Raw genomic sequence first — 17,369 nt, 5'->3', positions numbered from 1 at the left:
TAATTTCTGCCATAAAAATATTCTCTTCATTTAGTCTTTTAAAGTTCTTCATATTTTCAAAATTATTTAAAAATTGATTTGCAACTCATTAACAAGTGAAAATTTCCAGTGATCAAATATTTTAAAATAGCCAACTGCAACAGCAGCCCTGTAGATGTAGATAACATAGGCCGTTCCCATCTGTACCGGGTCGGCCCGGGCCGGGTAGCGTAGGTTGTTTACATATCTGGGTGGCCTGGTATTTTTCCGGGCCAAGCAAGGCTCATTCTCAGCCCTCTTCTCGAGGGGGTCTGCTTCAGGCCGACCAGGGCCAACACACCCACTGCTGACAGCAAATTCACACCTTCCATTAGAGCAAGCCTCTGATTGGTGGGTAGAATCAGCCCACATGGGCTTAAGACAAGGATGTGTGGAATCAACCGGGCCAGGCTGGGGCCGACCGGGGCTACCCGGCCCGGGCCGACCCGGAACAGATGGGAATGGCCCAATTGACAGCAGTCAGACCCCATTCATAAAAATACCAAAAAAAAAAAAAAAGGCAGTAACATTTTTGTGATCGACTCCTGAAATTTATCAAACACTTGGTAAGAATTACCAGTGCTCCAATAAAACTGTAATAATGACAGAACTGTTATTAAACCCGACGCCACGAGTTAATCAAGGTGAAAAATGCAGGTGTATGTGACGGCACTGATCTAAAACTATTCGTTCTACATATCCATGCAGTGTGTTTTAGAGGCAGCAAAGAGGATAAACATTGTCAAAAGACTTCATTTTACTTGCAAGGAAGAAAAAGGCAATTACAAAAGCAAACTTTAGAAAAATTAAACATGTCCTAGTACTGACCCAACTGTAATCAGATTTTCAGATTAAGGCTCTTGGTGTTTGCAATAGCACAGCTTTCATTTAACATCCATGTGCGTCTCATGTTGCTCACAGGAGGTTCAGGATGTGTCCGGAGCTAGTTAGTGTGGTGTGTGAACAAAGTGCATTCTGTACTCCGCAGTGAGGGTAGAAATAAAGTGTTATTCACAGCTCTCGTGTATTGTTTAAATGATTGTGGAGTTTAAAAGTAGTTGTCCACGTCGCCCATTTCCACAACCACCGTCTTCAGCTGGGAGTAGTATTCGATGGTCACCTGGCCGTTTTCTCTGCCAAAACCTGCCAGATCAGGACAGAGCTTCAGACGTTTGCTTCAGTGCCAACAGAAAGGTCCTTCAGACACACAACCTACCGGACATCTTGTACCCTCCAAATGGCACTTCTACAGGGCTGATGTTGTAGTTGTTAATGAAGCAAGTCCCTGCTTCCAGGTTCTCCGCCACACGGTGAGCTCGAGATATATCCCTGTAGGCAGAAAGGACGCAAACGTGATGAAGGTTAACAATTTGCTGACATCAAATCTATTGCTCAACAAAACCTGAAAATGTTTTATGACGGTGGTTAAGAAGTTCAGCACAAAGCAATAAAGTCCTTATCATTAAAGGCAAAGCATCAGAAGGGTTTGAGTGAGCAGGGACCACCCAGTGGGGTCAGGACTTCCTAAGCTCACCTGGTGAAGACGCCTGAGGCCAATCCAAATGTGGTGTTATTGGCTCTCTGGACCACTTCCTCTTCCGTGTCAAAAGGCAGGACGGACATGACTGGGCCAAAGATCTCCTCCTTCACACAGGTCATGTCATCTCTGCAGTTATCTGTAAACAGGACAGGTGTGATTCACACAGGTGTGAGGGCTGGAGCAAGTACGAGGAACTATTAGACATACCCAGTACGCATGGGGACATGAAGTACCCGTTCACCAGTTTAGGGTCACTGGGAACAAACCGTTCTCCTCCACAAAGAACTCTGGCTCCCTGAAAAAGCAGAAGTTTTATTATTATTAATAAACTTAAATCATTCTGGTCTCCCAGCTCACGGATATTCAACACACCTGCAGCTTGGCCTGACTGACGAACCCCAGCACCTTCTCCAGGTGGGGCTTATTGATCAGTGCTCCCATTCTGGTGCTGTCGAGCAGGGGGTCGCCCACCAGGATAGCCTTGGTCCTCTTCACCACTTCCTCCAGGAACTGTGGCATGATGTCCTTCTGCACAAACACTCTGGTCCCGTTGCAACACACCTGCACATTTAGGACACATTCTAGAATGTTCTGGAGCAGGAACACTTTCTATAACCAGGGTATCTGCAGGTATAAGGGAGCCAAATTTAAGACCTTTTAAGACCTTTTTTAAGGCCACTTTGACCAAATTTAAGCTATTTTTTTAAATTAAATTTAAGCTATAATTTCCAGCTATTGCCAGGAACCGGTGCTAACCACGTCGCGAACGTGGGATTAGCCATCCAGTTACCATTAAACTTGCACTTCTCCATGGCACAAGCTCCCACTAGCTTAACCAGCTAATGTGCTCATCTAAAAAAAGCCCCCTTTCACAACCAACTGAATGTGTACGGTTCCGCTTACGCCAACATTGTACACAAAAAATGTTGAAGACTCAAAATTCACGAAAATTTTATAGAAATAAAAGAATCTTGTTTATTGGGTCTTTGGTAATTTAAGACCTTTGGGAACTGTATTTAAGGATTATTTGTCATTTTTAAGGATTTTCAAGGCCTTAAATTTGGAAAAGCAAATTTAAGACTTTTTAAGACTTTTTAAGGACCCGCGGATACCCTGTATAACCCTTAGGTCGCACCTGTCCCTGTGTCAGGAAGTTTGCCATGAGAGCTCCCCTCACTGCGTTCTCCAGATCACAGTCTTTGAAGATAATGAGGGGAGACTTCCCTCCAAGCTCCAAAGTCACCTGCTTCACTCCCTTGGCAGACATTTCCATGACCTAAGAGAGAAAACGAGCATTTTGTTCACACTCAACACAACCTGCAGTCAAATTTCTCTCATATTTCAGGTTTTAGGATACAGAAATGATTATTTTAATCATCTGGTCACCAGACATTATGGCAGGGTGGGGTTATTCATTCAACAAATACTAAACCAAAAATTCAGAAGCCATATGTGAAGCAGAAAGAAACCCAGAGACACTGCTTCAATAGAAACGGTCTGCATAGAAGCATTGAGTCATTATTTACCATATGTGTGAATTCCTCTATACATATGGATATGCATGGAACATAAAGGTGTGTTGTTTACATCATGCTAAGAAAGCAAAAACCAGAAAGGAACTTGTCCATCAACCTGGAATTTGGAGTCCATCACAGAGATTATCCAAACCGGAAACTTTTTCTAAGATACAACGGCTGCAAATCTTCCAACATTTGAACCAATTCAATATAAATATATTATGTTTTATTTGTTCTTACATGCTCCATTATCAGCTTTTCTTTATATGCTCAAATGCATTTTGAGTTTTTTGCACCAACTTCAGGACATCTCAGCCAGGTCATGGTTGTAACTGAGAACATGTTCCCACAAGCGTTTTACCTGGTAAAGGTTGGGGTGGGCGGGTGCTGAAAGCTTACACAAATGCTCCGTCTTTGACTCTAAATATCGCATTTAGGTATTGGTTATGGAAACTTTATATTTCATTACTGTAATCCTATTAACTGAATGTTCTGAAGCGCACGCACGCGCGCACACACACACACACACACACACACACACACACACTTGGTTGTATGTCTGCCTTATTGCTTCTTGTCCCTCTCTCTAGCTGCAGGAAACGGGTTTATTGGGTTTATTGATAAACATATTGATAAAATCCCTGACAGTATTAGATGTTAAAGTTCATGAAAGAAGGATGATGTGGCAAAGATGCCTGGAAAAATCCGGAAACGTTCATCTCAGAGGAATGTAAAGGACTGTTGTGTTTTTATATTTACAGAAACATGGCGCAGTGACAGTGTCCCGGACCGCGCCATTCAGCTCGACCAGCTCACCTGCTACCGTGCTGACAGAGGTATCGTCAGGGGAGGTAAGGCCCGCGTGGGTGGACTCTGTGTTTACATCAATGACGCCTGGTGTCACGATGCTGTCGCGGTCAGCAAACACTGCTCGCCTGTACCGGAGCTTATGGTTATTAAGTGTCGGCCATTCTATCTACCGAGGGAATACTCAGCCATACGACTGTGTGCTGTGTACATCCCTCCCTCCTCCAATGACAACAACAGGAGTGAGGCACTGAATGAACTGTACCAGCGCATCAGCGAGCAGCAGACAGCCCACCCTGATGCCTTTCTCAACCTGGGGCTGGGGATTTCAACCATGCAGACCTAAAGTGCATGTTCCCAAAAATACAGCAACACATTGACTTGTGGGCGACGATGGCACAGGAGTTAAGTGCTCGCCCCGTAATCGGAAGGTTGCAGGTTCGAGTCCCGCTCAGTCTGTGGCTGTCGTTGTGTCCTTGGGCAAGACACTTAACCCACGTTGCCTGCTGGTGGTGGTCGGAGGGACCGGTGGCGCCAGTGCTCGGCAGCCTCGCCTCTGTCAGTGCGCCCCAGGGCAGCTGTGGCTACATCGTAGCTCATCCCCACCAGTGTGTGAATGGGTGTGTGAATGGGTGAATGACTGATTGTGTTGTAAAGCGCCTTGGGGGGTTCTAGGACTCTAGAAGGCGCTATATCAAATACAGGCCATTTACCATTCCAACAAGAGAAAACAACACACTGGACTGTGTTTACACCACCCAGAGAGGAGCTTACAAAGCTTTCCCCCTCCCCCACCTTGGTGCCTCAGACCACATTACTGTCATGCTAATGCCTGCTTACAGACCGCTCGTTAAAGTCACCAAACCGGTTTGTAAGCAAAAGTGTGGCCAGAAGGGTCTTCAGAGGCTTTACTAGCCTAGTGAACTAGAAAATTCTTGCTTTGCAAAGTTTGGTCTGGGCATGCTCCATTGGAACCTCCACAGCTCCTACCAGGACTCTGGCTAGCCAATCACAGCTCTCTAGAGAGGTTTCAAACACATAAAGAGCTGTGATTGGTCCATAATGGTGGGCCAATCATAGTGCTCTATCTGCTTAGTGAACAAATCACAGAGCTTTATCCGCTTTGTGGGCCAATCAGGGCACTCTATATGCCTGGTGGGTGGGATGATGCAACAGTGAAACAAGAGTACGTCACATTCTTTGTCCAGTGGAATGCGGAGATCATTTGAAAGACAACGGTAGAACCCGCCCCACAACCGAGAGCCGTCAATGGAGCGTGGCCAGACTAAATAATACATTTATTGTAAGCTTGTGGCGGGGCATTCAGACCATCATAGATTACAAGCCCCCTCCACGGACCTGTGACATCACCATCTCCCTGCTGAATGAGCTGAACATCTTTTTTGCTCGCTTTCAAGTGCAAAACGGTACCACAGCACGGAAGATTCCACCTCCTCCTGGTGATCAGGTGATGACTCTGTCCCCGGACAGCGTAAGGAGATCCCTATAGCCGGGCGTACACTGTGCGACTTTTTCACTCGCAGCGTTCAGCTTCAGCTCAAACTGTACGACTTCCTCGCAGAGCAGATCTCACGAGTCATGTGCTCACACTGTACGTCTGGTAGCAACACGTCGGCCCTAAAAATGTGCTAAAAATAGCAGTTTTTACTCAACACGTCAGACTTTTTTGTCTTGCCTGTTGTCCTTCGGGAGTGCTGCAGGAGGACACACAGGGATTTATGGGGGTTGGATGAGGAAAATGAAATAAAGAAAGTGAATCTGTGTTTTGTGATCAGTTTAATTTGACATGAACACGACAAACACGCTTTCTTGACAATCTTTGTGAGTAAAAAAAACGTGTAGAAACAAAAACGAACAGTGTGTGTTATTAGGGAAATAGCGAGCGACCGGCGTTGATGCAGGATTGCGCGCGCATGCGCCGTGAGCGGTTCTGATACTTTTTTGGATCGTAGCTGCTCGCAGCGCCGCTTCAACAGTGCGATACTCTCACGAGGGACGAGCGAAATATTAAACACACCAGAAGTCCCTGCGACCTCACGACTGCTGATCGGCGGCTGGTCACGTGGTGTTAATCGCCTCTCGTAACCCCCTGTACACTACACGACCGAGCGGCGCAAAACTCGCCCCGATATCGTGGCTTCTCGCACGACTGGAAAATCGGCTCAAAAAAGTGAAAAAGTCGCACAGTGTACGCCCGGCTTTAGCAGGATCAATGCACGTAAAATGGTGAGATTTGAAGTCTCTCATTAGCATTCTTAATGATAATCAGACATCACGCCTCCGATTGGATAACAGCAACACGACTCTACCACCAAGTTTGCTTGTTAACGTTGATGTTTCATCTCCACCAAAAACACAAGCCTGAAAGAATTCTGTTGGGACCGGCTAATGCTAACATTTAGCTTCTACTAGCAGAGACGTGCTCTGCTCTCTCCTGGATGCTACATCAACTTTCCCCGTTGTGGGGCGAGCGCCTAACTCCTGTGCCACCGTCGCCCCAGAAGAACAAGGTCAAAACTGAGCCATCTGTCTGTCAGCTATAGATTGTTGATAATAAGGCCATAAAATACGGCAATGGCCTACCAACAGAGCAGATAACCTTCAACAGATCAGCTCAACAAAAGAATATACATGTATACAAGTTTATGAATAGTCCAAAGATCAGTTCTCAACCTGATTAAAGTGCTGCAGAGGGAGAGAGCCATGCACAAATGAATGCCTCAATCCCAACGAAAGTGGGCCAAACTCCATCCAGCTTATGGGCGAACACAGAAGAGGTTTCAACTAAAGCTGCTCAGACTAACTGAATAATCCAGAGATACCCCACCCCATCACCGATTCAAAACGTTTAAGTCACACAAAATAGTTGACATGAGGTCATTTCTTGTGTTTGCCTAACTTTAAGACTTGTTATGAATATTTTTTCCTGCCCTGCTGAAACATACAGTTGTGTCTCTACCTTTTTGCCTGTTGGAACGCTGCCAGTAAAGGAGACCTTGGCAACTTTGGGATGTTGGCAGAGTATGGTGCCAGTCTCGGCTCCACCTTGGACCACACAGAAGAGCCCATCGGGCACCCCCGCCTCTTTGTAGATCTCAGCCAGGATCACAGCAGTCACAGGCGTGAAGGGAGAGGGCTTGAATACCATGGCATTACCTACCAAAAACAGACCTGCATTGTAGTTCATTTGTAGACAGGGTATCTGCAGGCTTGAGGGAGCCAAATTTAAGACTTTTTAAGACCTTTTTTAAGGCCAATTTGACCAAATTTAAGCTTTTTTAATTATTATTATTTAATTTAAGCTATAATTTCCAGCTATTGCCTGGAATCGGTCCTAACCATGTCGCGAACGTGGGATTAGCCATCCATTTACCATTGAACTTGCACTTCTCCATGGCACAAGCTCCCACTAGCTTAACCAGCTAATGTGCTCATCTAAAAATAGCCCCCTTTCACAACCAACTGAATGTGTACGGTTCCGCTTACGGCAACATCATACACAAAAAATGCTGAACACCAACTAGAAATTCACGAAAAAGTCATAGAAATAAACTAATCTAGTTTATTGGGTCTTTGGTAATTTAAGACCTTTGGAAACTGTATTTAAGGATTATTTGTCATTTTTAAGGATTTTCAAGGCTTTAAATTTGGAAAAGTAAATTTAAGACTTTTTAAGGACCCGCGGATACCCTGGTAGAGGAAAAACAACTAGACTGGTCACTGAGAAAGTCACTAAGCGTTTTATTTTTTAAACGCTACTACATTGACCACAGAGTTCCCAAATTTTTGGCAACTGGAGGCATCGTTATGGATGCCTGACAGAATAGTGAGGAACCCTTGAAGTTTCTTTTTCCAGTTTATTACTCTCTTCAAAAATGTGTTTAGATAGCTGCGTTGATGACAGTCGTAATGAGCTTTGAATGTGACAAAAGTATTACACAATCCTGCGCACTGACCACATGCAAGAGCAGGAGCGGACTTCCAGGCTGCAATCTGGAAGGGGTAGTTCCATGCACCGATTCCCACACACACACCAAGGGGCTCCCTCCTGGTGTAGGCAAACGCTCCACCGGGAAGCTGGACGTGCTGACCTGCAATCACAAAGTCATGTTCAAGGACCTCAGCTTGACAAGAACACACATTTACAAGCAAATATCTGGGTGCACTCACCTGCAAGCGCCCCAGCCAGACCAGCATAGTACTCAATGCACTGCCATGCAATATCAATATCCACCAGAGCTTCAGTGATGGACTTCCCGTTGTTGATCACTTCCAGCTTTGCAATTTTCTCCCTTTTTTCCTGTTTTGATAGGAAAGATGGAAAAAGGGTTGTTTGAAAATCAATGATTCATCAAGTATTAATCATCCTTTGCGTCACAGCCCTGCAGAACCATCACATACTACACCAAAGGTCTAAACCAGCGGTACTCAAAAAGCAGGTCCGGCCTGAAGGCCCCCTCTTTGTGGCCCCCGAGCCACACACAAGAAACATGTTTACAGCATACACATTCATTTAGATACAATTAAAGCTTGAAATTATGAATTATTTGGGGAGTGTCCTTTTGATTGACAGATGTCAGATGAGCCACTAGTGCTAGTGGCTTGTCCCGTTTGCTCCAGATAAGGCCTTAGCCTCACATTAAGTGTTACAGCCTAGAAGGCGGAGGGTAGCAGAGTCACTCAGCTGTAGTTTCCTGATTAGCTCTGGATTAGCACTGTTAGCTTGTAGCTACATTGCCTCAGAGTCTGATAGGTGTCAATCAGCTGCCCCCACCCTCACAGCCCCAGTCTCAGCTTGACTTCTTTCAGGGTTTCTGCAGGTTTAAGGGAGTTGAATTTCAGACTTTTTAAGACATTTTTAAGGCCATTTTGACGAAATTTAAGCTATTTTAAAAATTAAATTTAAGCTATAATTTCCAGCTATTGCCTGGAACCGGTGCTAACCACGTCGCAAACGTGGGATTAGCCATCCATTTACCATTAAACTTCCACTTCCCCATGGCGCAAGCTCCCACTAGCTTAACCAGCTAATGTGCTCATCTAAAAAAAGCCCCCTTTCACAACCAGCTGAATGTGTACGGTTCCGCTTACGCCAACATCATACACAAAAAATGCTGAACACCAACTAGAAATTCACGAAAATTTTACAGAAATAAAAGAATCTTGTTTATTGGGTCTTTGGTAATTTAAGACCTTTGGAAACTGTATTTAAGGATTATTTGACATTTTTAAGGATTTTTAGGACCTTAAATTTGGAAAAGCAAATTTAAGACAATTTAGTACTTTTTAAGGACCCGCGGATACCCTGTTCTTTGCCTATTCATTTATTTTAACGGAAGTGACGAAGTACGTGACGTGGCCAAGATGGCAGTGGTGGGAACTGACCACTGGACTTCAATTCAGCTCTTCAGAAAGTGACGGCGTGGAGGGGTCCGGTCCGTCCATTATACATAGGGTCAATGGTCAGAACCATGTGGTGGGTCACAAGGCCTTGGTCTCCGAGAATCAAACAAAACTTGACATCATTTCTGATTCAGTAGTTTCCTTATAATTCCTTAAAAACTCTAAATAATATCCAATGATGTATATAATACAAGTAAAAGCAGCTTTTGTTTTATCATGCCCTTGTATACCCCCCCCCCCCCCCCGGTTAAGCTTTTTAGCAAAGCTAACAGATTTCAGCCAGCCGTTGTAGCTTTGTGAGGTAGAGGCTGAGAGGTTTTGGAGCCATTACTTTACAGTCCATGATCTTGACAATTATCTTGTGAATAAGGGCGAAGTCCTCCGTGTGACACACACACAAAAGGCCCCCTTTACAAAAATCTAGGCCAACAGTGATGGAAGAGTTTTTCCTGTTAATGAGCAACTAATGTCTTGCTGCATTCTTGCAACGGTCAGCTCCAATTTGTGTGTGTGTGTGTGATCATCTCACTCTGATAATACGGGCAGCCTCCAGCATTATCCGAGCTCTCTCCATCCCAGCCATCTTGCGCCATTTTAGGTAGGCAGAGTAAGCACTCTGAATGGCTTCATCCACCTCTTCAGCTCCACATGGCACCATCTGACACAGGACACGACCTGAAAAACAGCTAAAGGGCTTAAACACACGCTCAGCATGGTTTAAACTAGGGCTCTGGTGATATGGCCTAAAATCAATATCACGGCATATTAAGGCGGTCACCTTGATTACGATAAGTGGACGATAACTACATGTATGCGCAAAAACAGAAGTTGTCCACTAAGGCTTCACGCGCATTATTTTGTAGTGATGTGTCGGTCGCGAACGAACCGGCTCTAAGAGCCGGCTCTTTGAAGTGAACGATGGGAGCCGGCTCGTCATTGGGAGCCGTCCCCTCCCCCCCTGCCTTGGTGAAAGCTACAGGCGATTGGTCAACATGTGTAACTGTGTGTCCAGACTGTCCACACACAGAGCAGTAGGGGCGGGGAAGAGGGAGGATCAGACTCAGACACACAGCAGAGCACATGCGGGTGGAGAGAGACGAGAGGGAATGAGGAGGAGGAAAAAGGCGAGCGAGAGGGAGGAGAGTGCGGCGAAGACGGTGAGAAAATGAGCGCCAGCAGTCGGAAAGTGGAGATTTCTTAAAGTGTTCAGTGTTCATCCATAGAAATGATAAATATTTGATATATTGCTTTTATTTTTACATTAGTAAATTATTTTACATATAGTTTAGCATTATGTTGGTTATAAATGTACTCTACGCAACAGAAAATCTGAGGAGCCACTTGGGAGCCGAAAGAGCCGGCTCTTTTTGGTGAGCTGAGCCAAAAGAACCGGCTCCCTAAAAAGAGCCGGAAATCCCATCACTATTATTTTGAGTGACTTTAACCCCCAAATTCCACTACCTCCGCTCCGCTCCGGTCCGCCCCCACCTTCCGCAGCCGCTCGCTTCCGAACTAAATTTTTACTGCTACCCGCTCTATAACGGCTCCGCTCCGGTGCGGAGACCTGAGGTGGGCAAACAAGCATGCGCAGGATTTTCGAGATCTTGCGATACAGTCCGAGCATTAAACGCGGAAGTTAGATCCAAACACCCGTTGTGTGGGAGAAGCATAGAAATGAACTGTTTAATCTGCCCATCATTTGTGTTGAGAGATCAGCAGTGTTTGGATCAACAAAGTGTGACTACTTTGATAGTGGAAACTGTATTTATGGCTTACTTTTGTGCATTTAAACTTCAGCCGCCATTGATAGTGGTTAAAAGTTGTTAAACCTGTGCATATGAAAAAAAAAACGCCTTTTGTTTATCGATTTATTGTGAAAAACGGAAATTGTGCTCGCTCCTTTTCCTGTTGGGCGTTTGTGATTTTTGTCCATTTACTGCGGAGGTGCTCCGGCTTCCGGCAAAAATAGGATCGATTCTATTTTTGCCGGACGCCGGAACAGAGGGCGGCGCACAGCGCCGCACTGCCGGAGCACAGCCGCAGTAGTGGAATTGCTCTGATTGACTACAACGGGACCGATTTTGCTCCGGCGTTCATGTCGGAGCGGAGGTAGTGGAATTTGGGGGTTAAAGTCACATGACTGAAGGTGGTACAGCTTCTTAAAGTGAAATGAACTGTGGCCAACCTACACACATCTTTTCATTTTTTTAATTATCAAATGTAGTGACATGGGAAAAACGACAGTCAGAAATTTTGACATTGATACATTTTTGATAAATCGCCCAGCCCTTAACTTCTCAACCGCTGCAGCGTGTTTACAGTAGCTTTGTGCTCTCCTGGTGTTACCCATAAAACCCCTCCAGCACTTTTCAAGAATTCACAAGATGCTCTGCTCAAATTGCTGAAATAACCCCACCCAGGGATGACGCTGGAGTTGTCTTGTGATTTAGAATAGAGCTAAAGAGCAATTCAAGTGGACTTCCTTTGATAAAAAGTGTTCAAGCCTGAAATGTTCTGCGTAAAAACTGAGCTTTGCGCAGCTTTGTTGGAGGTTGGTTCAACATTGACTTTACACAAAAAGATAATAGAAAAGCATTAAAACATTCAAAGTTTAGCGTAAAACCCACCGACTCCCGCTTGCATGATATGTCTGTAATTTAGAGTTGAGCAGATCCTGATGCAAGGTGTTATGTAATAGTGATGGGAATTCCGGCTCTTTTTAGAGCCAGTTCTTTTGGCTCAGCTCACCAAAAAGAGTCGGCTCTTTCGGCTCCCAAGTGGCTCCTCAGATTTTCTGTTGCGTAGAGTACATTAATAACCAAAGTAATGCTAAACTATATGTAAAATAATTTACTAATGAAAAAAAAGCAATATATCAAATGTTTATCGTTTCTACGCCAATGACGAGCCAGCTCCCGTCGTTCATTTCAAAGAGCCGGCTCTTAGAGACGATTCGTTCGGGACCAACACATCACTATTACGTAACATGTTAGCTCTCTCTTCTGAACGAGTTCAGCTCACTCGGTACGCCGCACAGAACGCCTTGTTCAACTGTCACACGCTTTAAATGAACTTGTTAGTTTTTCCCAAACTAATGTTAACACAGTAAAAAAAAACAATCACCAGTTGCAGGCTCGAACACGGGCTCGGCATTTTTCTGCTGCCTCGGTTCGACTCGTTTTCCAGCCCAGAAGTTCAGCGGGTCCGACACCTGCACGGTCCCCGTCGAGGCTCCGGGCATCACGTCCAGGATCGCCTGAGCCATTTTCAAAGAGGAGGTGGTCTGGAACTGGAAGAGACGAACAAACCAGTTACAGCCAGCGCTGCTCTCAAGGAGGAGGAGTGTTGATGGTGCGTTCCATTTGTACTCGGAAATTGGAAAAAAAAAAAAAAAATCAGCTGGAACGCCCCCGAGGTCGGGCCGCTGGAAGATCCAACACTAGCTGCGGTGGAAACGTGTTTATTTTACACGACACGCGTGTAAGGGTGCATTTAAAATCAAGTGTCACACGCAGTTGTATGTTTTTACTAACAAGCGTGGTTCAGATCGTCTTCAAGTAAAGTAATGGAACTCACCAAGGCGGCTGCACGCGCAGCTGTTTGATGGGTAGAGACGTTGTATTTTGTTGCCTTTTGAGAATGTTTTCTAGTCGTCATGTGCTTTTTTATATCACTTAATTTGGCATAAATATCTGCCTTACAATACAAACAGAATGCCCGTCTAGCATCCACTACAGATGGCTGCAACCAACCCTGGTAGTCTGGGTTTGACTCCCACTCCTTTCTGTATTTCTGGGAGTATGACTTAGCCTGAGACATTGATGGAGACTTCTGAGATGCACGCACGCACACACAGAGGAAAAGGTGAGGGGCTGACCTTTACTGATCCTGCAGACAGATTTGATACAAAATGGACGTCCGGTCTTCTTCTCTGGTGTTTTACGGCAGCTTGCATCCACCAAAGTCGCACTACTGCACCCGGACGTCTGATCATGTCAACAGGTAGGTTTTACACCAGGACACGCCTCCTGCTTTCTGGGGAGAGGATAACGTTCATTTGTCGCAATCTTGCAATAAAACTTTCAACGCCGAGTGAATTATCTCCCTTTTTCCACTCAGAGTAACACATAAACGTATCACCTTAGCATCACCCCGCTTCTCCACTCCATATCTTCTCTAAATTTGGTGTTTTGAATATGTATTTTTTCCTATTTACAAAAGCTCCCTATTAATATATTTCCACCGCGGACATAACGATCGTGGTCAATTAACGTCCCCATCAGTAGTTTTCATTTAAAATATTACCCTTTAAAGCTAAATGCATTAATAATAATCACAGATCTAGGAGGAGCTGAACTTTGTTGACTGTTAAATGTAGTCTTATATTATAAACAGCAAACAATGAAAATAATAGTTTTTACCTGCCGTAGTAAGATTCTCCACCAGATCTTATTAAAAATAAGGTCAAACTACATCCCAACCCTTTCTAGATTCCTTTTTCAGAAGGATGTTACACCTAAACCATTTCATATTGGAACTATTTTGCGGATCATGTCCCATCCTCCCAAAAAAATCAGCAGCATTTTTCATCAAGAGGTGAATACTCATGGGCTGTGGTGTTTAAACCAGGCTCAGGTGGTACTAAGGGGTCCAAAGTGGGACTAGAACATCTCCCCCAAACCATTACACCACCAGCAGCAGCCTGAAGCATCGATACAAGGCAGGATGGATCCATGCTTTCATGTTGGTGACACCAGATTCTGACCCGACCATCTGAAGGTTGCAGCTGAGATCCAGACTCATCAGACCAGGAAACATTTTCCAGTCTCTTCTGGTCCAGTTCTGGTGATCCTGTGTGAGTTGTAGCCTCAGGTTCCTGTTAGCTGACGGGAGAGACACCTGGTGTGGTCTTCTTCTGCTGCTGGAGTCCATCTGCTTCAAGCTTCAACATGTTGTGGTTCAGAGATGTAGACCTTGGTAGGTCTTTCTGTAATCTAGAACCCGTCTGACTATTCTCTGACATCAACAAGACTGTTCACTGGATATTTTCTCACTTTGGACCTCTGGCCCAGGCGCGATTCTATGATTGCACCAGCACCTGGAAAAATGGTCTAGAAACGTCTAAGCTCCGACCCCAGAGGGTGTAGGTAATTCCAGATCAATAGTTTCCACTCCCTTCCAACCTGATGCTCAGTTTTAACTTCAAGAGAGGGTGCTCGCTGCAGAACTACAAAGGCAGAGCTGCACCAGAGTCAGCCCCGCCCATTCACGCAAACACACACACTTTTATACTATAACATTGTAATATTAATATATTTTTTTAAGAAACCAAGCCAGAAAAACAGGAATTTAAAGGAAAATACTGAGCCAGTGAGAAGTTTCTGAACTCACTGAGATTTCTGTCTGAGGATGCAATGACTGCTGTCAAAACCGATGAAAACCCCTTGATGGAAACCTCTTTTAAATTGAAAAACAAATCTAACCTGACTCACCATTTACCAGGATTGTTGAAGGTGTCGTGCAAGTCCTTGGAAAAAGCCGTTCAAGCAAGCTACAATAAAAAAAATCAAAGGTCTGACCCGTCCTAAAGCTCCTCCCCCTAGACTCACAGAATTTGATGGCTGCAGAGTACGGTGCAACATCTGCTTGCAACATACCAGTAGACATGCAGCTCTGCTGAGCTTCTCTGGTCAAAATTAACTCTGGACAGAACCTCCTCTCACTGGCTTTGTGCTGAAATTGCACATTATTTTATTTCTGAATGCATTAAAAGTTTTCATAAATCACAACTTTGTTTTAAAGACTGTGCCGTTACCCGGGAATTAGCGAGTCCAGGTTTGATGGGTATGTGTCGAGGTTGTTAAAGGAGTGGAACAATAGGTTGGAATTTCCCTTTTGTAATTGGGAACCAGAAATGGAATCAGACTTCCGCTTCGTTCCTTACATGAAATTTGCAAAAACAGAGGACGTTACACTAGGCAGTTCAGCTGCTCTGACGAGAATGCAGGTTTCGTACATTAAAGAGCAAGTCAACCCCTATCAGAGTCTAACTCCACTCCCACTTCATGTTTGAAAAATGCAACAAATGCTGTTGCCTGGCAGACCGAGAGGGCAGAGCTGCTAAAAAATACACACACACACACACACAGGCTCATGACAGCACTGTGACATCATAATGTACCAGTTTACATCATAGCATACCTCTTAGCCAGTAGCGGTGGCAGACAAATTAGAATACAGTGCAGAGTTTTTACCTGACAACGGCACAACACTGCCAGTTTTAGGCAGAATATTTAAATTTTAACTAAGATGCACTGAAGTGCCAAATTATTGACGACACATGTCTGCAGCACGATTAGACACTCGTTTATTTAGTTTATTAGCAAAAAAAAAAAGTTTATTTGGGGGTGACTTGCTCTTTAAGAGAGGGATGAGCGATGTTCAGAGGAGTGGTTTGATGGATGCGTTATGATCCAATCATTGAGCTGGGGACCGGCACAATTACTGGATGAAGTTTGTCCAGGATTGTACATTTAAGAGGTAGTTAAAATTATTTTTCTTTTTCACACATTTTACTATTGGAATATGGAGCGTTTCAAGCTATTTAGCAACATGGGTTCCAGAGAAACATCTCAGGCTTCACCTTTGATAATTGGACTGATTTTAAGTGAGAGGAAACATTAAGCAAAAACAATATTAAAATCAATTAATAAAACTTTATTTATATGAAATATGCTCAAATCGAAGTGGAGACGTACAGTAATACTGAAAATGGGCCACATGTAAATTTGCTGGTCAATAATTAAAACCTCAATGGGCTGAAAATCAAATTTGTTCATGAACTGAATTTCGTGAACAAGACAATATCTAATTTCTATGAAAACAGCTCATGTTAAATAAACACACAAATGAGAAATAAAGTTTTGATGCAACTGATGCGACATTTGCTCCACATGGGTGGGCGGTGTCAGTCTCAAACTGGTTAGGAGAACTTGGCTGCTTGGGGAGGAGGTCCCAGGAAGCCACCGGCCTGTTTAGTTGCAGCTCTGGAGGGTGCCAGGCCGAGCATCTTCTGAATGTTCTGGAAGGAAAACAGACGATAAAATGTGTCCATCAGCAGCAGAAATGAAGAACTAACAGCATTTGTAATAAGAGTTCGTGTGAATTTCTAATTCAAACTATGAACCTGAAACGGGCAAAACAAATGAAACTTGAGCTGGAGGTGTCAGATCTCGCCACGAAGCTGAGAGATAACAGGTGTATTCTGTTTTCACTAATCAAGGGACAGTTAGCAAGATGCAAAAACATAATATACGCTACAGAGTTTTTACAGTTCCAGCAAGTTACATTTGAGGCGAGAGACAGGGCTGCCCAATTAATCGAACTTTAATCACGATTACGATCTGAGTTTTGAACGATTATAAAAACAAAAACAAGTCGATTATTTGCTCCTCCCACTTGCGCTGCCCTGAGTTGCAAATGAAGCGCTCCTCCCACAGTGTTGCCAACTTGGCGACTTTGACGCTATTTCTAGCAGCTTCTCAGACCCCCTTCCTGACTTTTTAAATCTTAAAAGTACCTAGCGAACACCTCAGAAACATCTCTGGTAACCCTTAGCTACTTTCTGGATAACTGTCGTCGACATTTCCTGCAGGTTAGCTAAACACTCCGCCTGCGCTCCGGACCGTTCTTCAGGACATTAGGAAAGGGAATGATGTTGTGATGTGTCAGTCGCTAAAGAAACGGCTCACAGAGCCGGCTCCCTGTTGGATTAACCAGAGTGAGTAACACACACCGCACCTGTGGGCTCCTGAGCCGCTAAAAATGGCTAAATGTTCACGTGCGGCGCGCTAAACACACGTGCAGCTTGCCCCGATTGCTGTGAGACCGGGGTGGGGGTGCGGCTGTGGTTGGGACAATTATTACATTAACTGATGGACTTGTAAATAAATAGTTTATAAATAAGGTAGAAATAAGTTCCTCACGCTGATAAATAATAACTAATCTCTCTGAGGACACGGTGCTAGTGCACGCTCCTACAGCACCTTGACACGACTCAATAA

At 44.4% G+C, this 17,369-nt stretch overlaps 2 protein-coding genes across 4 annotated transcripts in view; both read right to left on the bottom strand.

The window, feature by feature from the left end:
* Positions 1-757: 757 nt before the first annotated feature.
* Positions 758-14,914, bottom strand: aldh9a1a.1 (aldehyde dehydrogenase 9 family, member A1a, tandem duplicate 1). 3 transcript variants are annotated; one of them, XM_054749629.2, is made up of 13 exons: positions 14,799-14,914; positions 13,184-13,341; positions 12,430-12,595; positions 9,836-9,981; positions 8,074-8,203; positions 7,860-7,994; positions 6,863-7,059; positions 2,694-2,834; positions 1,931-2,119; positions 1,766-1,853; positions 1,553-1,694; positions 1,235-1,347; positions 758-1,161 (listed from the first exon to the last, which is right to left on the bottom strand). In XM_054749629.2, the coding sequence occupies exons 2-13, from the start codon at positions 13,298-13,300 to the stop codon at positions 1,067-1,069; spliced, it is 1,659 nt and encodes a 552-aa protein (XP_054605604.2). In that variant the 5' UTR covers positions 13,301-13,341; positions 14,799-14,914; the 3' UTR covers positions 758-1,066. The 3 variants fall into 3 exon arrangements, with proteins under 3 accessions (XP_054605604.2, XP_054605605.1, XP_070401959.1); XM_054749630.2 differs by lacking the exon at positions 13,184-13,341 and having other exon boundaries at positions 14,799-14,815; XM_070545858.1 differs by lacking the exons at positions 13,184-13,341; positions 14,799-14,914 and adding an exon at positions 12,883-13,174.
* Positions 14,915-16,002: 1,088 nt separating this feature from the next.
* The window catches only part of tmco1 (transmembrane and coiled-coil domains 1), a 4,488-nt gene continuing 3,121 nt past the window's right edge, over positions 16,003-17,369 (bottom strand). The window contains exon 7 of the mRNA XM_015962292.3: positions 16,003-16,387. Within this exon, the coding sequence (XP_015817778.1) occupies positions 16,289-16,387 (99 nt within the window). The 3' untranslated portion in view covers positions 16,003-16,288. The remainder of the gene's footprint in view (positions 16,388-17,369) is intronic.

This window comes from Nothobranchius furzeri, chromosome 16, assembly GCF_043380555.1.
Source record: "Nothobranchius furzeri strain GRZ-AD chromosome 16, NfurGRZ-RIMD1, whole genome shotgun sequence".
In the NCBI taxonomy this organism is placed as follows: domain Eukaryota; kingdom Metazoa; phylum Chordata; class Actinopteri; order Cyprinodontiformes; family Nothobranchiidae; genus Nothobranchius; species Nothobranchius furzeri.
This window is presented reverse-complemented; position numbering and strand designations above follow the sequence as displayed.

Bases quoted from the DNA above. Each gene is read 5' to 3' on its own strand.
- aldh9a1a.1 (XM_070545858.1), bottom strand. From the start codon at position 13,125: ATGTCTCAGGCTAAGTCATACTCCCAGAAATACAGAAAGGAGTGGGAG. The intron at 12,596-12,882 runs GTGAGTTCCATT...CGTCTCTTCCAG, and splicing joins CTGCGCGTGCAGCCGCCTTG to TTCCAGACCACCTCCTCTTT. The intron at 1,695-1,765 runs GTATGTCTAATA...TCCTGTTTACAG, and splicing joins CATGTCCCCATGCGTACTGG to ATAACTGCAGAGATGACATG.